The sequence below is a fragment of the Chrysochloris asiatica genome, unplaced genomic scaffold (assembly GCF_000296735.1).
Source record: "Chrysochloris asiatica unplaced genomic scaffold, ChrAsi1.0 scaffold00003, whole genome shotgun sequence".
NCBI lineage: Eukaryota > Metazoa > Chordata > Mammalia > Afrosoricida > Chrysochloridae > Chrysochloris > Chrysochloris asiatica.
The window spans coordinates 6,427,308-6,442,358 of record NW_006408521.1 but is presented as its reverse complement, the minus strand read 5'-3'; the positions used below and the strand labels follow the sequence as shown (position 1 = coordinate 6,442,358).

The 15,051-nt window shown below is 37.3% G+C and overlaps 1 protein-coding gene across 3 annotated transcripts in view; it reads right to left on the bottom strand.

The window, feature by feature from the left end:
- Window positions 1–15,051, bottom strand: part of PCDH15 (protocadherin-related 15) — a 1,066,306-nt gene that overhangs the window by 436,672 nt on the left and 614,583 nt on the right. For all 3 annotated transcript variants that reach the window (XM_006831105.1, XM_006831106.1, XM_006831104.1), the window contains one exon: window positions 2,990–3,183. In XM_006831105.1, the coding sequence (XP_006831168.1) occupies window positions 2,990–3,183 (194 nt within the window). The remainder of the gene's footprint in view (window positions 1–2,989; window positions 3,184–15,051) is intronic.

Here is a 15,051-nt window from a genome sequence, read left to right as displayed (position 1 = left end):
CAGCTGCTACTTTCAAACTGCTGACTTTGAGGGTAGCAGCCTAACTTGGAACCGCTATATTGTTAATTTTGTTGCTATTGAAATTAGTTTACATACAACTGTTTCTGGCTAGGTAAATATGTAAAGCATATAGTTATCACAATCTATATGGTTATGTTCATAATGCTCAAGTAATATTTTCTTTCCAAATAAAATCCTGAAAGTAAAGCATCAGAACTCTTCACCTCATTCATCAACTAAATTTGAAGGATTAATTTCCCCCTAGTACATGTCATTATCCTACAGCAACAATGACATTATGCCAGCAGGTAGAATGGAGGTATTGGATTTTATTCTCTTCAAAATTCCACTTGATATTTGACCAAACTATGAGGTGATATTTTTGTATCCAAGTCACTCTGTAATAAATACAATAAATTTATGTCATCAAAATATTTGGTGTTACTTAAAAGACCTATATACTAAGATTCTGAAGATAGCACTTTGCTTCTTGGAATGTAAGCAATTTAATCAAGCCAAACCTATTATACTAAGTATCACATGGGCAACATTGTGTCTAGGCAAATCCTTGATCTGACTTCTAAATAAGCAAGAAATTGACAATAATTTTTCAGCAATTAAATAATCATTAAGTTGATAAAACAAGCAAATCATAATATACAAGTATGTGTAATTTACACCTAATCTATCTAGAACTAAACAATCTTTGATAAAAAAAAAAAAACTGTGGTAATAAATAAATTGATAAATATTAAAGGATTTTAATGAAACTTCAAATTTAAAAATAGGTAGTTTTATCCTTTTCCTTATCATTATTAGTATTCTTTAAGTGAATGCAGTACTAGGTTTTTTTCCAGAATAGTAACTACAAAAGGTAAACAATATTAATGCATTACTCCTGAGTTCCATTATGGTTCTGCCACTTAATTACTGAGGGACTTAAGCAAGCCAATTATCCTATTTCAGCCTTAGATTCCTTTTGGCAAATATATATATAATACAAAATTCAAAATGTTGTTAAGATTAAAAATGATGTGTAGAAAGAAGTTATCATAGTGCCTGATCCTAAGGCATGGTCAATAACAGTACCAAGCATCTTTAACTCACTTTTCATAGAAGTAGAATGAAAGTATTATTTAAAAATGTGTTAAAAATGTATTTGACTCTTGTTTTGGATTTTGTCACAATACAATATATAAAAATATCTTACATGAATTTTCACAAGAAGCAATCCTTAACTGTTTTCTCTGGTTCAAGCAAATACATCTGTTTGCTTTTTGATATATTTACTATGACCATAACCAACTACGTGTGTCTAAAATTATAAGTCAGTTTGAATCACAAGGTCAGAGGTTCATACTCACCAGCTACTCCTCAGGAACCCTATACAGGGTCATTATGACCTGGAACTGACGTGTTGGCACTTAACAACAACAACAAAATTAAATTGATCACGTTCATTCAAACTGTGTTCACCATCTTGGAATTATCACCACTCAGTCACCTTAGACAAAAATCTGTACCTTTTTCTTGGCAAGCTCATCTCCTTGATCATTACACAATTTTTCCGTGTATCAACTGTACTGCTACATTCTTCCTAACATGCCCAGTTCAACTTATCATCAGTAACTCTCTCTCCTAAAGTCTACCAGTGATGGAGTTCTACACAAATTTTTTTTCTTTTCCAATTTGACCCTATCAAATCCATTTTCCATAAAGACATCAGAGTGATTTCAGAAACTGACATCTTCTCACATGACATTCCAATTTAAATTCCTTTTTCAGAGAATGCTTTTTATCAACTGGATAAAGTCAAAGCATCTTTACAAAATATACAAAAATTCCCATGGCATTGCTCCTGGGTCTCTTATGCTTCCTTGGGTCACAGTTTATACACGTGTAACACTGAACGGCATGTGAATATCCACAAACACCTAGTTAACACAAGCATCTTCAGCTGTGTAATAATGGCCCCTACATTCTTCAACTAATTCCTACACATGCGCCTAAACTCTTCGCGTTTAGGAAGACTTCTCAGTACACTTACATTGTGATAACTGTCTTCATAAAAGTCCCACAGAATCCAGACTTTGCAGTTCATATTGTAAACTGTTAGAAGGTCTACAGAAGGCAATTTTATAAGAATATATAATCCAATATACCATTTAATCTTAGCCTAGCAATTTATTGAAATACTTCTACACATTCAAAAAGATGCATATGCAATATTGTTTATTTCTTTATTGTGAGCAAATGGAAGTTATCAGAGAAACTGAAATGTCTATTAATAATGAATTTATTAAAAGACTATTACATCTATATGAAGGAACACTTTGTAGTTCTGAAAAAACAATTAAGTTATCCAACACTCATATGGAAAGGACCCCAAGATATATTGTAAAAGAAAAAAAAAGTGAGAGAAAAAGCAAGCTGTAGAGGTGTGTTTACCTTTATCATATTTCCTTGAAATGCAAACTGAAAAACTAGAAATAAAAAACTCATAAAAAGATATCCCATGGGAAAATAGATTTTGTTTGAGTTGCTGAAAATCTTTATATGTGACATGAATAAGTATCTAGACACAAGAGGTGGCTTCAAATCGCTGAGAGAAATTACTTACCACTGACACATCATGAGTTTCTTTGCAGGAAAGAGCCATTCTCTTACCAGAAGCAGTCTTGCTTTGCAATAATACATTTGAAATATGCCTCCAATATTTCCCACTTCCCCCCTAGAACAGAGAACTAGATCCTTCTACTACGGTGAAATCATAGCTAATTATTGTGTGGTTTTTAATCTTGTCTTTTTTATCCTTTGCCCACAATTTAACCAAATAAAAACATGCAGTTCCTGAGAATCTGCTCCCTCTGATTTTCTGATCTAACTGAGATGTTTAGAGGATAAAAGAATGCCAGCTGTGCTTCTTAAATTCAGTGATGGGGTTAAATGGGAGTGGGGAAAAGTCAGCAGTGGTTCTAATATAAGTTACCTTCTCTCTGCAGGAGGAGCATTATCTGCGGCTTGGACAGTGAGCGCATAAGTACTTCCGATTATCAATTCCACCTCTGGAGCGATGGTGATAAGACCTGTTGTTTTATTGATGATGAAGTCTCCCTGAGCCCCAGCCAGGATTTCATATGTGATCTCCCCATTTGACCCTTCGTCTGCATCAACCGCAGTGAGCTGGAATTGAAAATCACACCATAAATCCACTTGGGACACAATCTTTCTCCGCCATGTCATTTTTCCCCCACCAAAAAACAAGCTGGTTTGTAAAGACAAAATAATAATAATAATAATAATAAATAAGGGGGAAAAAAGTTTCCTTGGCATATATGTATACTCTTATTTTCTTGAATTGAGACAACAGTATTCTATTTGATACTGAAACAATCATAACTGGAAGGACGCTTTTTAAAATTTATTTCTTCTGATGAGGGTTTTTGTCTTTGAAAGATTCTCTTTATTTTAATTTAATAAAGGAAAAGATAGGAAACTCCTAGCAGAAAATCTAATATCCCTATATGAAATTTAATTTATTCTATTTTACCTCCTGTTCTTGGCACATAAGCTCATATTGCTACAGACCAAGAACTGGAAAAAATAAAATAAAATAGGTTAAGTTTTCTCATATAACTCCTACTCTTAACTTTCGTTTTGCTCTTATTTTTATGTCCATAATGTTCTCTGTCCAGTCTCTCAGAGACTCTCTTGTCCTGTCCTTATTTGCATTTTGTTTTCAAAAAGACTCTTATAATCTTGTTTACACTGACTTATAAAGGACTGGCAAGGTCTGTACAATATCAGATCAATGAATGAAGGCGAATGTAGCCCATGAGATCTTTTTTGAGGAGGAAAATCAATTCCAAACCTATGAAATTACACCACACAATGTTTGTAAGGCGAATATTTCATATGTTTGTAATCACTTTGGAGAAACTTGTATGTAGTAGTTAAAGCCTAGAGTTGGGCCATCGTGGGTAAAAATGGCCTGTTGTTACTGAGTGCTGTCCAGTTCAGTCTGACTCATAGCATCCCTGTGTAGGGTTTCTGAGGAGCGAATGGCGAGCTTGAACTGCTAACCTTGTAGTTCAAACCAACCTGGCATTACCCTGTAGTGCCACTAAGCAGAATAAAGGTAAGAATTAGTTATTTTATTAAATAACAGTCCTTGATGTCTTGATCAATACACATTTCCTTGGTGGTGGTGGTTATGTACCGTGGAGTCGGTCCTGACTCATAGCGACCCTGTATAGGGTTTTCAAAGCTGTAAATCTTTACGGGAGCAGAACGCCTCATCTTTCTCCAGCAGAACAGCTGGTAGTTTCGAACTGCTGACCTTGAGGTTTGCAGCCCGATTTGTAACCACTACGCTACCAGAGCTCCTTACTTAAGAGAAAATAAATCAGTAAAAATGAATCACAGGAGGAAATACTGTAATAGTGATTTCAATACACACATGTGTCACCTATGTTCTTAAAATGTTCTATGAAATAAGCCATTATCTTATATGGACCTTATGTGAACACCATATTACACATAGGAGGAAGACATGCAGGATTGTTACTGGTCAGCACCCGCACTGCCACTACTGCCAAAGGTCTGTGTGAAACGAGCTCCACTGTGAGACACTCCCGATGCCAGCAGCTGCTGAGCATGCTCACCTTCAAGTTGGCAGGCTGTATACTTCAGCTCCACTTGGTTCCTTTCTCACTACCTGCCTTTCCATTGCCCCAACTGGGCTTTAAATTCTTTCATCCCTACCCACCCCTTCTCAGCCTCTTTCTCCACCTCTGCTTCTTCCTCTGGCTACTTTTCCTGTCCCTTCCCCTCCAAGGTCACAGCCTGGGTCCAGTGAGACAGTAGCTTCATCCAATCATCCCATCTGGTGATTCCAACGGTGTCTGTGTGCTCCCTGCCTGAGGCAAGCATGGTGGGGCAGACAGCTGCTGATGGGTACTAGAAATTCCTTCACCAGCTGCTGCTGGGCCAAGAGGACAGGGAACCTGGAGAGCTACTGATGGGATATAACATACTTAACTAAATATACCCACTCCATCCCATTTTCCAGTCAGGAGTTCTGAGCTCTAGTATAACCTTCGGAGCCACGGACATGCATGCAGTCAGACACTGTCTAAGAGGATTCTTATTTGTATGTTGTTGTTGTTAAGTGCCTTCGAGTCGGTTCTGACCCATAGCAACCCTGTACAGGGTTTCTGAGGCTATAAATCTTTACAGGAGCAGAAAGCCTCATCTTTCTCCCGCGGAACGGCTGGTAGTTTCGAACTGCTGGCCTTAAGGTTCACAGCCGGATTTGTAACCACTATGCTACCAAAACTTTTATTAAGTTCTTTATCATTAAGTGATACAGAATTTCTTGTCCACATCATGAAAATGGTGGCTAGAGTAAACAAAAGTTGTCTTGGCTTACACAGAAGGGAAAAACAAGAATTGTCTGCCAAGGCAAATAAGCATAATTGTAATGGACTGTGGACATTTTGTTCTTACTTAATATCGCCTTTATTTTTATATTTTGTTTTGACTGCTTTAAAGTAGTAGCAATTAATCTACTTTACCTTGGAATTCTTATTCAGTTTCAGGGACTCCATATCAATAAATGGTCAGTTTGAAGGTCTATGACCAACATTCTGAAGAAATCTAAACCAACAACTTTTTGTTTGTCAAAAAGTCTATGGGATCTATTGTGTAGATTTTATTTCTGTTTTTAATATGCAAACTACAAGGTCAGCAGTTCAAGCCCACCAGCTGCTCTTCAGGAGAAAGTTGAGATTTTCTGCTCCCATAAAGATTTAAAGCCTCAGAAGCTGTATACGGGATCTCTAAGAGTCAGAAATGACTGGAAGGCACTTAAACTACAACATTTACAATGACAATGTATACAGAAATAGCAGCAACAGAAATAACTAAAAAGAAGGAAAAAAAGGAATACAAGAGACAGGAATGAATGTCCTGATATTGGGTATTTTCCTATTTCGATGGGCAGATGTGGTTGACAGAAGGGAAGATATTTCATATAATGATTCTGGGACTTGTGTAAAAATGACAGACATAGTCCTAAAGGCAAAAGAGAAGGAAAATACTCATAGAAACAGTCAAAATGAATAATGCATATTTATGGAGAACTATTCAAGCCAGAAAAACATATTCTCCTTTGTGTATAGATAAAATTAAAAAATTAGAGGTTGGGGTAGCAGAGAAGATAACAATTTCGGTTATAGGAAATCACTCAACACAATGTCAAAAGAAGTCTTAATTAAATTTTAATTCAAATTGGATTCAATATTAGCATTCTTCCTGGGACTTAAATTGGCTAAAGGTATTTAATGATAAATGGCAGTACATCAAGTAGAGGTGTTAAGGAGCACACTTCAGGGATGTAGGTATTGTGACTGGTCTTATTTAACATTTTCATAAATGATGTCAGAAGGGAAGATAAGCTAAATGATAATTACATTGAAGAAGGCATCCATCTGGGAAGTATATTAATAGCAAGCAGTAGAATAAAATAAAGGTGATAGAAACAACCCCAAAACTGCAGAGGCAGCCAGCTACAAATAAGTTAACATATTCAGGCAAAATTGATCAGCTCCAGAGAAACCATTAGCAGGGAGAAAGGCTAAATAAACGGGCCACAAATGAATTCTATGTTTCAGTTACTTAGATAGAGCTATACTGTTATGGTGCTGTCGGATAAGAACTGGACTGCTAATCACAAAGCTGGAGGTTCAAACCCACCAGCCACTTCTTGAAAACCCTATACAGGATCATGATGAGTTTGAACCAACTGGACAGTACATAACAGCAATAACAAATGCAAATTTTTGGTCCCAAAGAAACTATCTTCTAGAGTCAAATAATAAAAGAATGGGTTGGGAAATCAATGTAAATCAAAATGCTGAGAATAAATTTTTGTGGTTCAAGATTAGAAAAGGGAACGAAGGTTTCCACAGTGAAAAGGCAGTAAAAATTCTTAGTGTAAAATCTTTTTTTAAACCTCAATCATTTTATATAAAATTTATTATGTAATGTTTAAGTTCATTATAAATATTGAGAAGAATTGCCGATTGTAAGTTTATAATATTTATGGTGATTTAAGTAGGATAAGAACTAAACCTCATGGTGTGGTTGAACCACAAAGCCAGCAGTTCAGACTCACCAGGTGCTCCTTGGAAACCCTATACAAGGTCACTATGGGTCTGAACCGACTAGACAGCCCTTAACAACAACAACAATTCAATTATAAGTCAATTACTCCATGAGCAGTGGTCTATGAGATGGAGGTAGATGTAATCTGTTCCTAATTGAGAGGACAAATTGGCCTCCTAAGTAAAAGCAAAGGGAGGAAGCATACATTTACAAAGAGAATCTAAAACATTGCTGACATTTTAGAATAAGAAAGCAAGATAAAATCTATGATTTTTAATTGCTCTACTTAAATATTTATGATATTTAAAGGGTAAGAAACACTAGGATCTACTTGCTTAGATATTTTTTCTAGGCAATGTATTACAGTCCTTTGCAGGTAGTTTAATCTCATCTTTCTACAACTGCTTCCTCTCAGTATTCAAATATATGCAGATTCAAGCCATTTCCCCAAGTTCCATGGTGGTGAAGGAGGAGGGTAGGGAGAAGAAGCTAAAAAGAAATGTAAGTTCTGATTTCCTCTGGTATTGCCTTTCTATTTTGTCTCTTTCCTGCTTCTGTGCAACAGAGAAACATGGTTTTATGTGAAAGAACAAATGTAAAAAATATTGGATCATAAACTTGTGGGAATGAATGTCTGTTCTTCAAAATTATTGTAATCCTGTTTATTATATTTGGGTGACCTTTCTTTTTCTTTTTACTACTTCCTGAAGTGACTAGGAACTTTATGGCCTTTCTTTTTCTTTTAAGTACTTCCTGAGTGAGCAAGGACTTTCCAACCTCCATAAACTCCCCTAGGAACTTGAAATAGCCAATCAAGTAAAGACAAGAATGTATGCCATAGCAATTTGAATTAGCCAACCAGGTAAGGACAAGACTGTATGGTCAAAGCCCTAGCCAATGGCATGAGACATAGCTTTAAGACTCATGTCAGGAATAAAATCCCACGAGGGCTGCCTGCCTGGTGTGTTCACTAGCCTGTTGCTGTGCAGTTATGCGCATCCTTCTGCAGAAGTAAAATGTTTGCCTTGACGAAGAAATTTAGTCTTACTGACTACCTTTTTGTGCAACATCGGGGTTCATTTCTAACAAACTGAACAAAAGAAATTCTAAGTGAAACTGCAAAAGAAAAATAATGCAGGGATAGAATAAAAACTACATGAACAGTCAATAGAAACCACATGGGTGATGTCACAACAAAACCAATAGAAATAAAAAGAATAGTTACAGAATATTATGATAAGTCGTACTCTAATAAATTTGAAAATCTAGAGGAGATGGATACATTTTTAGAAAAGCACAACCTACCTAAATGTACACAGAGTGAAGTACAAAACTTGAACAGACCTGTAACACTGGAAGAAATTGACCAGGTAATCAAAAAAACTCCCAACCAAAAACAGTCTAGGTCCAGATGGCTTCACTAGTGAGTTTTACCAAACATTCAGGGAAGAGCTGTCACCAACTCTTCTCAAATTATTCCAGAATAAAGAAGAGGATGGAAAACATCGTAATACATTGCAGGAAGCAAGGATAATCCTCATACCAAAACCAGGAGGGACATCATTAAGAAAGAAAATTATACACCATTATCCCTCATGAACATAGATTCAAAAATTCACAATAAAATCCTAGCCAACAGAATTCAACAACACTCAAAATAAGAACAACAACAATAAAAATCCATCGTGATCACGTGGGATTCATACCAGGGATACAAGGATGGTTCAACATTAGAAAAGCAATCAGTGTAATCCACCATAGAAATATGAAAAAAGAAAAGAACCAGATAATCATATCAACTGATGCAGAAAAGGCATTTGACAAAATCCAATTTCCATTCCTGATAAAAACACTCAGCAAAGTAGGAATTGAAGAGAAATTCCTCAACATAATTAAGAGCATATGTACAAAACCAACAGCCAACATCACTCTTAATAGAGAGAAACTGAATGCCTTCCCTTTGCAAGCAGAAACCAGACAAGGATGCCCTTTATCACCACTCCTGTTCAATATTGTTTTGGAAGTCTTAGCAATAGCTATAAGGCAAGGCAGGGAAATTAAAGGCATTCAAATTGGCAAAGAGGAAGCAAAACTCTATCTATTTGCAGATGATATGATTATGTACATAGAAAACCCCAAGGACTCAGCAAAAAAAAACTCCTGGAACTCATTGGAAGATTCAACAAAGTGGTAGGGTACAGGATAAACACACAAAAATCAGTTGGATGCCTCTACACTAATAATGACAACACTGGAAAAGGACATTAGAAAAGCAATACCATTTACAATAGCCACCCAAATGATGAAATATTTAGGAATAAATGTAACCAGAGAAACAAAGTACCTACACGGAAAAAAAAAATTACAGAGCATTGCCACAAGAAACCAAGAGACTTACAAAAATGTAAGACTAAACCATGCTCCTGGATAGGAAGACTTAACATTGTGAAAATGTCGACAATATCCAAAGCAATCTATACACAAAATGCAATCCCAAACCAGATTCCAAAGACATTCGTTAGAGAGATGGAAAAACAAAAACAAACTTTATATGAAAGGAAAGAGACCCAGGATAAGCAAAACACTGCTTAAGAAAAAGAACAAGGCAGGAAGCCTCTCACTCCCCAATTTCAAAATTTACTACATAGCTACAATAATCAAAACAGCCTGGTACTGGTACAATGAAAGATACATAGATCAGTGGAACAGAATCAAGAATTGAGAAGTTAACCCATCCACATACAGTGAACTGATCTTTGACAAAGGGCCAAAGTACACTGAATGGGGAAGACAGGCTTTTCAACAGATGATGCTGGCAGAACTGGAAACTGATGTGTAAAAGATTCTAACAAGACCATATACAAAACCCAACTCAACATGGATTAAAGACCTAAGTGTAAATTCTAGAATTATAAAGGTCATCAATGAAAAAATATGAACAAATTTAATGGCACACACAGACTACCAAACACTGCGAACATTACACAAACAAAAGAAAACAAAATAGATGATTGGAGCATTCTAAAAATTAGAAACTTATGTGCATCAAATGATTTCACCAAAAGAGTAAAAAGGGAGCCCAAGTTCAGGTGTTGGGGAGGGTAAAACACAAAAAGGGGGAAGAAGGTGGAAGAAAAGGTAGACAGGGGAACACTGATGCAGGTTTTCATGGGCTAAAGGGGACAGAGGTAAATAGTGATGTATGCTCAACCTTGGAACAACAGGGCTCTGTGATACAGGGCTTGAAGCATAGTCTGAAGGTGGAAAATAATACTAAGATGCTTGACTGTCTTATGAATATTGGTTTCCCTTGCCTACTATTGTAAAACAGACACTTTTTTGGGATAGAAAGGAATGTCAGGAAACATGATTACAGAAAGCTTGTAAGCCAGTCTTCAGCCTATAACTGATTGGCATACCTAACAGGGGTTCTACAACTTGCCCAATGAAATAGGCCTCTTGCAGAGCCTTTGCAGTTTATAGAACCTTAGGGAAAATCCTGAGCCCCATCAGAACCTTCTGAGGTGGGACATTCCCACTAGAAATGACTAGCAGATCTGTCAGGAACTGCTTGAGCAACAGAAGACACTTCGTGAAAGAAACATCAGCAGGAAAATCCAAAACAAAAAAGACAGTCTGATTGTTGTCGTTGTTGTCAAGTGCCATTGAGTTGGTTCTGACCCATAGTGACCCTGTATAGGGTTTCCGAGAAGCAGCTTGTGAGCTTGACCACCGATGTTGCCGTTCAAATGGCTTTGCAGTCTGGTGCATTAACCCACAGCAACACACCAGGACTAATTAAAAAGGAAGTATGATTAGCTACTGCAAAAACAAGCAAGTTGTTCGCCAGGGAGCTGTCAAGGCAAGAAATCAAGTTCCTTCAGGACAAACCCCCTCCAAGACTGAAACTCAAAGGGAATACTTGATCAGGCATGTAAGCTTGCTGGTGACCATGTTGGCTTACTGGTGAGTGGAAGAGGAGGAAAGACAGCAATGAAGAAATGTGCTGAGTACAGCAACATTCCATAGATTCCCATTGACCTGGAGGTGAGAAAGAGAGGAGGAAGGGCTGGTTGGTCCAAATTTGCTGAGACCTGGGGACTCCTGAGCCCATGAACATAGCCACAGAGGGCTAGAGCTGGCAGTTAAGCATCCAGCAGATAGGAAGTGAGGGGAGATGCATAAGAACGCCAAAACTTGCAGATAGTACCCATCTGACCTAGCTCCAATGACTTGATAATCAGAACTCAACTAGAGGAAGATTAAAAATAAAAATAAAATAAAAGTTTTTTTGATAAAGGAAATGAGTGTAAATTGCTACAATTTGATGAACTTGACTTATACTTATGGATGTAGTAGCTCAAAATACCAACTGAGAAGGAAGGAGTCTTCACATCAAGTATCAATGCTATGCCCTCTGTATACAGGGTTGATAGGGACGGGCAACTTAGACATTGGTTACCTAAAATGAGGGGGTAATAAAAGCACAAAGTGACTGGCTTACAAGTTTTCAAGGGGGAGTTTATTTTAATTGTGCAGGGGAAGGTAGAGTCCCCACTAAATAGTTTTCATCTTGTCTAGATGGGTCTTAGGAGCTCTGGTAGCATAATGGTTATGAATCGGGCTGCTAATCTCATGGTCATCAATTCGAAACTACCAGCTGTTCGGCGGCAGAAAGATGAGGCTTTCTGCTCATGTTAAGATTTACAGCCTTGGAAACCCTGGATAGGGTCACTATAAGTCAGAACCGACTCCATAGCACATAACAACAACAACAACAACAGACGGGTCTGGTGAAAAGGGATGGTGATAACAGTCTTATGATTCAGTAATGAGAAACTGTAATCATGACTAATTGTGACTGTCACAACTGTAAAGATAGAAGTTTTGGAACAAAAATGGGGAGTAGTTAATCTTATAGTCTAGAAACAGAGGACACTAGGACCATCAAGGGAGAAGAACACAGAGTGCAGAACCCTGTCCAGAGAAGCAGCAATACCAGAGATGGAGGCAAAGATGAGGACAAGGAGACAGGGTGCAGCTGAGGACTCTGGACTCATGGAAAGAGTGGGACTGGGTGCTGGTGGCCAGAAGGCATGCTTACAGAACGTGCCTTTGGATTGTTTAAATTAATATATATCCCTGAATGTTTTTGTATACATCTCCTCTGCTCCTTCCCCCCCTGCCCAAAATGCACACACACACACACACACACAAACAGAGGGAATAGAAACAAATACTGTTGAAGAATCAGTGGTATTGAGGAATTGTACTGGAGGAATTCATAGAATGCAAATCAAAATCTTTCAAGAAATGAACGCAGCCCTGAAGGTGCTCACTCATCTGTGCCAAGAATTTGGACTGTAGTTACTTGCCCAAGTGATTAGAAGAGATCCATATTTGTACACACTCCAAAGAGAGGTGACCCAACAGAACTAGAAAATCATCTAGCAATATCATTAATATTGGATGCAAGTAAATTTTTTTCTGAAAATATTTCAAAAACAGCTGCATAAACACATCAATAGGGAAATGTTGATGATGTCAGATGGATCTTGGCTGAAAGCATGCATACTAGAAAGATACTTACTTATATTTCATTGGCTATCCAAAGGCTTTCAACTACATTAGTCATGACAAATTATAGATAACAGTGTGAAGAATGGGTAGCCCACAACACTTGATTGTTCTCATGAGGAATCTATACACAGTCCAAGAGGCAGTTGTTTGAACACAACTAAGGGATACTGAATGGTTTAATATCAGCAAAGGTGTACACCAGGGTTGTATTTCCCCTCCCCCCTTACTTATTCAATTTGTATGCTAAGCACAAAATCCAACAAGTTGTATTATATAAAGAAGAACCTGGCATCAGGATTGGAGGAAGACTCATTAATAACCTGAGATATGAAGATGATAACTCTCTTGCTCTACATATTGCATCTGCTTCATCTCACTCTTACCTACGTTTTGTACATTTTGTGGTCTATCACATGACATGATTAACAAACTCCCAAAACCTAATGTATCCATAGTCTGCTGTATGACCTATCATTGTGTGTTCCTAAGCTCCTGAGACTATGCATGGGAGTAGATTTCTTTAGACTGACCTCTGAATTATGGATCTGCGACTTTTATACTTCCACCACTGCTTGAACCATTTCCTTGACATGAGTTCTGCAAGACATTGCAGCAAATTGCAGAATCTGGGAGGGAGGTGGAGTGGCGATTGATGCCAGGGATTACAGCCTAGTATAACATAATGGAAAAGTCAGATATTTGGAAGATCTTTAACCTCCACCTCATAGAGGCCAGCTTTATGCTGATCTTTCTAAACAAAATTATTTATGCATTGTTCTATGTATTCATCATTTTAATTTATGACAGTTTTAATTAAAATTATCACAAATGTCCCAACGGACAATGGAATACTCACATGAACTGCTGGTTTCTGCTATGACTGTGCCCCTGTAAATGCAAATCTAGTTGTTGGTTTACTGATGGAAGATTGACACATGTGAAGCAGTTTGACTTCTTCTAGAAAATCAGAGGTGAGCTTGTACAGCAGGAAGAATTGAGGTCTGTGTATATATCATCAGAAGAATAACAGTTGTTAGTCCAGGTCCATGTTGCATTTTTTTCAGACCCATGGGCAGTGAGCTCACCAAATCTTCAGAAAAAATGGATGCTGGATGATTTGACATTGAAGACCACGTTTATATGTTGGTCTTGTTGTTAAGTGCTGTCAGTGCAGTGACTGGTGGTTTGAACTGTCTACCTTGAGGCTGGCAGTACAGTGTTATCATACAGTGCCACACCAAAGCCCCATGTCTGTGCAGAGAAGCCAGCTGTGTAGAGAAGAAATGGAGGAGTGCATAATTGCCTACCAGAAAAGAAAGCAAGCTGATGTCTTAGGAAGAGGCTAAAGCATAAAGGAGGATCTGGATTCTAGATAGCTATCTTTGTTGTTGATGATTTCCAAGGAATGGGTGGGGGGTTTATAGGATAAGTTCAGTGTTTATCCTACAGTCCAGCCACACCAGGACTCTAAAAGTAGCTAGCTAGGTACATGAAAAGAGTCATCACAAAGGTGCTCAATCTATCCAAAACAGCTAAAAAGATAAAGACAAATTTAGGGTGCTAAGGAATGGCATCCCCTGAAGATGAGTTTTTGAGAACAAAGGTCAGCATATAGCAGGCAGTACTCCCAGATGACTTTAGATGGCTCCTGGCTCCAATAGACACTAATAGTGGGATCAGTGCAGGAGAGACTGACAGAATAATTTCTGTCAAACAGGTGATAGTTGAGGAGAGGAGCTAGGGAACATAGAAATGATATTCTAGAAGAATATAAACAAAATCACGAAAGTACAGAAAAAGGCAGAGCAGACGTAGGGTTAGGTGCATTGGAAAAATAAGCCAACATATATTTCCCTTAATAAAAAAGAAAAGCAAATATTTTACCATTCATTTCCAACTTTCTCTGATGACATCAAATTGATAACATTTATGGCTTATGGAAATCATCATGCTTTTGACGATAGTGTTCCTTTGCCAATAATGTTATCTCCCCATCACCTGCCTATCTGAGTACTAAATATTCTAAATTCATAAGTTTCAATCAATAGTGAAGCCTCCTGAACTAGTCAAGTCATAACAATTATCTTTCTCACTCAATTTTTTGATGAATTCTCATAATATGCCTAGTCTCCATTTAATTTAGCAATTCAGTATTGGTTTAGGACATTTTTGGATTATTTCATTGAGAATTAGGATTCTCTCTTGCAAAATATGTTCAACATTTTGCAGGTTAAGACTTTTATCTTACATAGTTTTATATATGCATATATATTTTTATATACATATATACATATACACACATAT